The sequence below is a fragment of the Rhea pennata genome, chromosome 23 (assembly GCF_028389875.1).
Source record: "Rhea pennata isolate bPtePen1 chromosome 23, bPtePen1.pri, whole genome shotgun sequence".
Lineage (NCBI taxonomy): Eukaryota > Metazoa > Chordata > Aves > Rheiformes > Rheidae > Rhea > Rhea pennata.
The window spans coordinates 4,978,592-4,988,214 of record NC_084685.1 but is presented as its reverse complement, the minus strand read 5'-3'; the positions used below and the strand labels follow the sequence as shown (position 1 = coordinate 4,988,214).

The window sequence follows — 9,623 nt, the reverse complement described above, 5'->3', positions numbered from 1 at the left end:
TGGAGCAGCAGGAGAGATGGGGTTGGGCTCTGCACCTGCAGTGGGATCTGCATCTGGCCTCCAGCCCCTCCTAAGGGGCAAGCACAGACAGGCACCAGGGCAGCAAACAGGGACTGGTCATAAACCTGCACAGTTTACAGCACCACCCAAAGCCCCAACAGTGGCTTTGTTACTTCCCCATTACCACCTCACCTCTGTGTACAGGAACCCTGAGTCCAGCCTGATCAAGCGAAAGCTCAGGCCAAATCTAAAGGCAGATCAGCAGTTGCCTGGATCTGGTGACACAGGCCCCAGCCAAGGCCTCTCACAAGAGCAGCAGCCATGGGATTAGCTGCTCGAATCTGAATTCAGAGTGATGCTGCCTGGTGGAAACGCAGAGCTGCCCCACGTTCTGGTGAGGCAACTCCCGAGCTGAAATCTCTGCAGCTATTCTTGCCCTCTGCCCTGCAGGATCTTGGTGCGTGTGAGCATACGGCAGCAGTTGGTGTAACTGTGTAACTTTGAAATTCCCAAGTTCTCCAGTTCAGGCTAGCATGAGTCTTCCTTCTTGTTGGCTTCACTTGCAGAGGGCTGTGGGTAATGGGGCTTGGACTGCACGTGGGGTAGCAGCAGCAGAGCAGGCTAAGAGAAGAGAGAGAAAAGATAGTGGCAGGAACCCTAGGGGAAGCTAAGGGAGATTTTTGCAAGGGAGAAGGAGTCTTTCAATCAAGTAAAGAGGAAAAAAACTACAAACAAACAGAAAAACCCCACAAATCCTCCTGGGAGAACTGGGCCATGATTTCAGCTCTCAACTGTAAGCCAGGTGACTGTCCTGGGCTGTGTTTGAGAACTGCAGTTGACCTGAGCACTACCTCTGGACTTCAACCCTTCCAGCCAGCGGAACAGAAGGTGTTTCTCCTGCTGGCCTTGTCCTCTGCAAACTACCCAGCTGTCATTGACTTCTTCTGGTCTGAGCTGAAACAAACCAACCCTTTTGCTTCCAAAAGGCAGCTTTTCTCCTGGAAAAAACTATGCAAGGGGCACACATGTAGCTAGTCACAGCTATGCTAAAAGTGACTAAAAAATTGCAAATACCCTAACTCAGCATGACCACAGACTGTGGCCTTCTCTGTGATCAAGGCAGGGGAACTCTGGATACCATGAGGGACATTGGGAGCCAAGTCTTACAAAAGCTTCTGTGTCTTAATGCCTAGCAAACGTCTCCCTGCCCAAGCCCTGACAGTCAGGGGAGGGCTCTGAACTAGGGTGGTATGAGATGAAGGTCCCTTTGCCTTTCTACAGCTGTTTCAAATTCCCCGGAGAAGCTGTTCCAGTGCTGCCACCCTCCGGAGCAGAGGCTGCCAGCACACGCCACAGGTCTTCCACGCCGCCGGGGCGCATCAGGTCTCACCTGAAGCACAGTCGGTGCGAGGGAGCCGAGGGTGCTGCCTTCAGAGATCACCCCTGAGCAAGGCAACTCTGTACTGCTCCAAGCAGCCGGGCTGGGGAAGGGGAAGACAGTGAGTGTCACTTCCCCCACAGCCTGGGGCAGCAACAGGAGGGTTAAAGCCGAGGGAGAGGCTCCAGGTTCCCCAAGTGCTGCTGCGGTCCCTGCAGCGCCGCGGGGCCTGGCGGAGGTGGCCCTTGAAAGGGGCGCTTGCAACTTTCCTAAGAAAACTCAACTTCCCCATCTCGTATCTTTCAAAAACAAAGCTCCAGAGGCATGCAGAGGGTCTGCAGAAGGCTTTCCACACGCTTCATATCTTCTCCGGATCATCTAACATCAGCTGTTGGCTCAACGTTTATTAATGAATTTTGCAGCTCAGATCATTTGGGAAATGGGCTAGGCTGCAGGATTACTTTCAGAAAAGCAATGAAACAACAAAACCCCAAAGAAGGAAACAGAGGAACTTGATGTTTAACATTACTGCTACTTTGAAGAGAAGCCAGAGCTGCTCTGCTACTGCTGCAAGCTTCTAAGAACCGGGCTGTAAAAGAATTCAGGGTAAATCCATCTGTGTTTTTTAACTTCTAAGCCACACTGAAATAAATCATTCAGTAGTTCAAGGTTTGGATAGGGCAGATGACTTCCTTTAACATTCAAAACATACGGTATGCATCTTTTCCTATCAGAGTTACTGATCTTTCCAAACCGCAAAACCAAGAAACCAGTAACAGTCAAGCGAATCGGACCGTACAGCGTGCTGGATCCTGCTAAAGGCACCTGATCTGGCATCGCCGTACTGAAAAGCGCCGCTTCTACAGCACGGCGAGGACACGTGCGCGCTGCGACGCTGGAGACCCTTCTGGCAAAACCAAGCCCAGTAAAAGCCGAGGTCTCCAGGGAAACAGAGCGAGCCGCTGGCGCTGCCCGGCGCCGCGCTCGCTCGGCGGGGCGAAGGGCTCGCGCGTTTGTCGAGGTCTCTGCCTTGGCAACCAAGTCTCTCTGCAACACGAAAGCTCAGAGCAAAAACCACCACAGTTAACAGCCGAGACAGCTTGACTGACAGCAAACGTGACTTTCAGCAGACAAAAAAAAAAAGAAAACCCTGTGGATTCATCCCCCACGTAGGTGTGAGTGAGAAAAACCATGATAGATGCAGCAAACTAACCTTCAAAACAAGAACGAGAGTTACTCAATGCAAAACGGAAAGCAGAGGGAGTGACTGCAAGAGCAGTTTTAAATGCAAAGTTTTCAGATGTTCAGAGAAATTGCAATGATCTTACAGCAGTATAACCTACATATCGAGCAGAGGTAGTTTTAAACAAGCCAGACAGTGCGAAAACAGCACTTTGGGGCAGGGAATGAGCTCTCGTGCTGTGCGCGCGCAGTTGCCCGGCAGGCAGAGCCCCACCGAACGGTAATCGGATCCAAGCCTTCAGAAACAGCCTTCTCCCGAGTATTAAATGGGCCCGAGGGAAGTAGAAACGATAATGTATATTATTAACAGCCACTCTGGGCCGTTCAAACTGTTTGAATTAGCAGTGAGGGAAGAGCAATCTCTTCCAGGAAGAGCACTGATCAAATTTAGATAGCAACTGGGCAGGCAGAAAAGTGCCTCACAGGAGTTACTAGCTAGTTACTCACAGGAGGAACTAGCAGGGCAGCTTAGGAGCATGTGGGGACAGTGGAGACGGCTGATTTTACCAGCAGACCAGTCCTAGGCACCAAATATCTTGTCCGGCAGCCCCTTCCCAGCCGAGAGCGGGCAGCGCTTGCTTACCTGCTCAGGGGGTTCAGTTCCTCCCCAGAAACGCGTCCCCCGCTGACGGGGCGGCCAGCCTGAACTGCAGCCTTCGTTCAGCAAACCGGGGCAGAACGGGCAGAGGATCGCGCAGGGGAAGAGCCAGACTTCTGCCCGTCTGCAGAGACCACGCGAGACTCGCGCTCGCTCACAGGCCTCGCTTTAGAAAGGAAAAAGGGGGGTTCAGCGCCACCACTACACACTGTGCGCCCCGATCTCTTGCAGGGGCGCTGGTCGCTCTGATCGCACCCATGCCCTTGCTGGGGCAAATGTGAGCTGAAACTGCCTCCCTGCCTTTCTCCATCCGGGGAGGGCAAGGGATGGTCAGCTGCAGGGAACGGAGCTTTGCAGATTATCTGCTGAGGCTTTTTTATCTGAATTAGAAAGTGCAAAACTGGTCCTTCAAGTCAAAGGGTCAGGCAAGCACGAGACTAAGCCAACCTCCTTCCTCATCCCCGCCAAGCAGATCCAGCCCCTCTGTTAAGGGCAGCGGCTGCTCCAGGCTGATTACAAGGAACATGTTTGTTGAGTTGCACTTTCTAGCAAGACGTGTATACGCCACAGGGAACTAATCCCAAAGTCTTCCCCCCAGGTTTTGTCCTTCTAGCCCTCAGTTCCAGCATCATCCCTCAGCGACGATCCACGCTTCCCTGCATGCAAACAGGCAGCTTCCCAGAGGCTCCTTGATTTGCAGCCAGCTTCTCCGTGCCCCAAACAGGGAACTTTGCCAAATGGACAGAAAGATTTTCATCCATGCACTGCTGTCTGCTACTGGAAGGGCAAAGATCAGTCTCCTCTGCACACCCTCCCCTCCTTGCCCAGACTCCCTCAGCAGAGGGATGCGCTCACAGATCTGTTCCAGGCAAGAATGTAAAGACACACAGCACAGGTAAGGAGCACATCTTTTGCTTTATATATATTAAAAAAAAAAAAAAAAAAAAAAAATGGATCAGATGTTAAGGAGTGCAAAAAAATCTCGGAAGACACCACAGGTGCAACAGCTTCCAGGACCAGCAGGCTGACAGTCTTCCACTCAGTGATTTTTTTTTTTTTTTTTTTTTTTTTTGCAAACTTAATCCACACACATTCAGTCTTAGTACACAGACTACACAAAAAAAAAAAAAAAAGAAAAAAAAAAGGTGCTGTTTCATCTGTAATGGCTATTGGCAGCTCCCTGCAAAGTCCCTCCTCTCCCCTTGTCTCCAAAGCTCCACTGCACAGACTGCATAGCTGTGTGTCAGTGTGACCCATGCTGATGCCTCAGTGCACAGGTTTAAGTTACCTGTCTAAATACGGATTTACAAATACATTCAGAAGCAGGAAGTCAAATGGGACCATCAGTAAATGCAGCATTCAGGAGGTCACCAAATACAGCCAAGCTGGGAATCCCAGGCTGTCCTCGCTTTGGGTCTGTTCCTTGCATAAGCAGGGCTTTTCTACAGATCAACAGCTTTAAACACAAAGCAGGGAGAGGAGGAACCCAAATCAAAGCCACAGCCTCCCTTCATTTTCAGTATCTCTCTTGGTCACTGTCTCAAGGTGTGGTCTTGATGATGTCCATGACTTATAAAAGCAGGCTCTGAAATGTGAGCAGTTTGTAAAACCAGAACCTAACAGAAACTGTAGGGTTCAAAGTGCTTTGGTCAGTTAAATAAGCTTGACTGCTTACGTGAGGAATTAAATCCTTTCCCCCCTACGCAACCTTTTGGAGAGTAAACACAGGCTATAAACTAAAGGCACATTTCAATTCCATTAAGGTACATTTCAGTTCCACTAAGGCACAAAAACAGAGTCCACACCAAAGCACAGGACCTATTTTGGCTTCCCTCTCCCCCAAAACACTGGGTGCGTTTATTCCATCGCTGGTAAATTCAGCTACCCATTTTCTGTTCAAGTACGAGGGCACTTGAATGTACAAACAAGTTCCATGGCTTCACATGTTTACTTTCTGATAAACAAGCAAGTAGCAACACCAGTAAAGCACAGCTTCCTCCTGCTGCAGCCCTCAAGGTCGTCTGGCTTCGTGCCTTCAGGGTAGCAATACCACATCTTATGCTTGTTACTGGCTGTTAGAGGAGAGCAAAGGGAAGGAGAAGGCACTGAGTTCCCACAGGGGAAAGGCAAGAGCAAGCTGTTCCTCTCAGACGATTTCACAGGGAGGCTTTGCTTTCCAAGCAAACACCTTTTCAGGAAGTTTCTAGCAGAGTGGTCTAACAGCCCAGTTCATAATTACAAAATAATAAAAATGAACTGCTTATTCCACTCACCTGCCACAACCCAAGTTCAAGGCTCTCCCCAGCAGTCAGTGTGAAATCAAGCACAAGGCGTAAACACAGAGGGCCTGGTAGATGAGTGAGAAAGAGCTGACTGGCATGCAAGTCACAGATCAACACTTGCAATATTCTAATACCTCATTCTGGTAGTTCACATCGGATTGGCAGTGACCGCAAAGCTGATCTCCATAGTCTGTTTGGTAACTGGGAGACGAGAGCTGGGTAGTAATCCAGGCACTTTGTCCCCCTTGGAACTGGCACTGATTGACTATCATGGGAGACACGCCAAGAGGCCAAAGATTAAATGAACTGCATTAACTGAACCTTCTTCTTCCAAGGTGGTAAGAGATGACACCACTAAAGGTGAGCAGGAAGACAGCATACCCAGCTACTGTAAACACCACGGACAGAAGACTTACATTTCTTGGACCGCAAAGCCAGCAATTTTAAGTAGAGATCTGGTGCCCGGAGAGCAGGGTGCTGCTAATACCTTGGCTTTCACCTCAGAGTTGTGACAAACAGAGACACTATATGATTATTCACTCCTCAAGTTAACTTATGCAATGCCAAAAAGCAAGAACTGTACAGCAGATTCTCAAAGCAGGGAAAGAGCTGGGCCACTGAGGTCGCTATGCTAGATGCCAAGTATGGAAATAAAATCTAGTACTTCCTTGTTTGTCTTCCCCTCCTAGGGCACACAGTCCACCTTCCAAGCTCATTAGATCCACAGTTCAGTTTCATGATGTTCGATATTGTCCAAAAAAAAAAAAAAAAAATCAATGCAACACAGACACAAGAGGAGAAGAAATGGCTTCAACAAAAGATAAGAGCGGATTGGAAAAAAAATAGTGGCATAGCACGTTCTGTACTGAAAGAGTAGAAATTGGATTGCTGCAAGGCCTTGTAGTGCTGGCCTGCTACTTCGGTCCTTCTCCTTAACAATACACCTGAAGTAGAGGTGCCCCAGATGAGTCAGTCTCTGTATCTTGGAAAGAGGAATCTCTGCTCGTTGGGGATCCTTGGAGAGGAAAGAGAGAAGAGAAGGTGACATCAGACAGTGTGAACTATAGCAGCCAGGTGTCTGGATGTTAGGCAAGTAGCTGCCACAAAGGCCTTTGTGTATTATGAGGGAGGAGAAAGCCACACAAAGCCCACAGGTAGGGAACAACCCTGCCTGTATTGTAGCCATCTTCCTGGAAAGATCTGTTATTATGCAGGAGAAAACTTGTCTTTTAGCCCTGGGCAGCTCTTTGGAGTGGAGCGTGACACGCAGTGAAGATCAGCGCTCAGGGGACTGTCATTCAGTCTCTTCTCCTGCTTCCCGTTTGTATGTTTCCCTTAATTCCCAGAACAATCCAGCTGGGACCAAGCTGGTGGTATCCCCAACATAACCCTGACAAAGTTTGAGGGAATGGAGGTATCTGGAGACTGAAAGCTCTCAGGCCAAGCACTGTGCACAGACAGGGCACTCCATACCTCAGTTTCACCGTCTTTCCCAAGGATAAACCCACGTGAGCAGACCCCAATCTCCTGGGCCCCCTTCATTCCTGAAGCTCAGTAGAGCTATGCACCTTACAGTAACCCAAGAGCCAGAGGTTAGCTCAGCCTTTGCAGATGAGGAAAACTGAGCTTCCAATAAGGGAAGCTTGGGCATTCCCCTCTTTCTTGCTAGATGCCCTCTTTCAGCAATGCCTCTGCAGCTAAGACCCACGGACAGGTACGTTACCTGCACTGCTATGCCGCCTCATATTCCTGGCTATCACATCTGCTGGTGTTTCCTCCGATATCTGCACAGCCAAGTCTGGAAAGAAAAGCAGGAAGGCCTGATACAATAAAGGATGGGCAGCTATGACTCAAGAGTAAAGGTGCCTGTCAGGAGATGTATAGGGCTCTCCCTCAGAAGGCACCACCCTTGGGTAACAGGAGAGGTAGTGCGGTATTCTTCAGATTGCTTCCACCATTGTCTTGGTAATCTGAGCTTTACAGCCCTTAAATACAAGGAAGGAACAGCAACCTTAGTGCTAAACTAGGAAGGACAAGAGCCAACCAGCTTCCTTTGTTATTGCTGGATATTTCCTTGCCCCCACAGTGAGCTTTTCAAGATCCTTCTAATACAGACTCTCTTGCAAGCTATTCTGGAGGTCAGTAGATTCAGGCTACTCCAGGCATCGCTCATGCTGTGGAAACAGCTCTTCACTCCTCTCTGAGCAGAGACACACTGACTTCTCTTTACCCCAGTGAATAGGAGAATCTCAGCTCTGAAAGGGCTCTGTCATGATAATCTAAGAGTGGCATTAGCAATGAGCATTGGTAAAGCATGGGGAAGAGAGCCAACATAGTAACTGGACATCCTCTGACACTAGCCAGCTTGTCTGGTCATACCAGTTAAGCTTGACTCATGGTCTCTACCTAGCTTAGAGGTAAGGAGAAAAGCCCGAACTATCACAGAAGCAGCAGAATAAGCCCTTGTGTTATTCAGTGCAAGCTTCAGTGACAGTAAAAGATAGCATCAAGAAAGCCACAATGCAATGACTGGTGAGAAGCAGAGGTCTCCAGTAATAAGCAAGCCATTCCCATTCATACATCGCAGAAAAGCAAGCTCAGCCTGAAGACAGAGATCAGTTTTCAACCCCACTCCATGGCCAACTACAAGCACCCACATCTCTATGGCTTTGATACCTATCATATTGAAGCTGTAACACCAAGGAACCTGCACATACCATCTTGGCTGATGACCATGGACTCCAGCATGGTTTCATTACCACTGTCTGGTGGGTTGCCTCTGCTGGACTTCTCCTCGTGGCTCTGGCTGGCTGGGATAGAAATATGGGGCCGGACTCTGCTTTTCCGGGTGCTGATGCGTATGATGCCTCGAACAAGTCTGCATTCAGCATCCTGCTCATCCAGGTTGTAGTCCTGAGTTATGCTATTGATGAGGTCTGAGATCTTGTTGGTCTTCTCCAGGAAGACAGTGTCTGACGTGCATTTGGCTAGCTCATCGATCTGGTGGACACTAAAGAGCTCCGTGAGTTTCTTGAAGATCAGGACGTCAATCTCCCTGCTGGACATGGAACCGTTCAGCTCACTGATGTCCAGGTCAGACTCATGGAATGAGTAATACTCCTCTGAACTCCGGTGGCTGCTGGGGAGTGGTGGCTTTTCTATGCTGTTCCTTAAGGGCTTATCTGGCAGCAGCTCTTTGCAGCATGAATCTGAATCTAGATGGTGACTGGGGCTCCTGTTCTGATAGACAGGAATGCCCTTTAGTTTCACATCTGGGTAACTGAAACTGCTACCCATGCTGGTCTTTTTGATCTGGTTCCCATTCTTCTCAGTGGGAGATATGTTGGCGGGGCTGTTTGGCAGTCGCCCATTATAATCTCCATTCTTTCCGTCATCCGTGGAGGTCTCAGCAGGCCCTGGATATGTGATACAGACACTGCAGTCCTGAAAGCAGCCCCCACAGGTCACTATACAACAGAAAACAGCTTTGTATGTGTTCCAGGCCTGAGACAGAGAGGAACAGCATAAGCTCTGGGTTTGGGGAGCCTCTGCTGTACCAGAGATAAAGGTAATTGTTTCTGCTTCTCTCCCCTTAGAGTCTTTGAGGTCAGCTTTGCGACCTTTCCTGTCCCGCATTTGCTGGGCTCTGCTGCGGCTCTGTTTGATTTCAGGTGTAGAGCCACTGAACACCTCCAGACTGACATCACTTTCCTTGGATGGTCTGCTCCGCAGGGGCACAGCCTCCTGGTAGGACTGGTTCATCCGGTGATGGCTGTTTAGGTTTTGGGGGAGTCCTGTTTTCCGGCCCAGCATGGCTCACTGCTCAGGCACCTGAAGAACAAAGTCTCAAGTCAAACAAAGCATTTGTTGCCAGCCAAACCCTAGCAAGCTATTGATCAACAGAGGGGGAGAAGGTCCTAACATTCAAATTCAGTGATTCTCAAACTCAAATTCAACATTTCAACTATTTACAGTATTATTTTTCATCAGCGCTCATGCTGTTCTCATTTGTCACATAGACGGGGGCATTTACATGCATTTAAGAGTTCTCTGACTACTATAGCTTTGCTGCTTCCTCTTGGAAGATGCTTGAATCAGAAGAGATATTTCAAAAGGGCCACTT

At 49.1% G+C, this 9,623-nt stretch overlaps 1 protein-coding gene across 1 annotated transcript; it reads right to left on the bottom strand.

Moving 5' to 3' along the window:
* Nucleotides 1-6,432: 6,432 nt before the first annotated feature.
* Nucleotides 6,433-9,313, bottom strand: KDF1 (keratinocyte differentiation factor 1). Its single transcript, XM_062594292.1, has 3 exons — nucleotides 8,218-9,313; nucleotides 7,224-7,298; nucleotides 6,433-6,515 (listed from the first exon to the last, which is right to left on the bottom strand). Exons 1-3 carry the CDS (start codon nucleotides 9,311-9,313, stop codon nucleotides 6,433-6,435), a joined length of 1,254 nt encoding a protein of 417 aa, XP_062450276.1.
* Nucleotides 9,314-9,623: the final 310 nt, after the last annotated feature.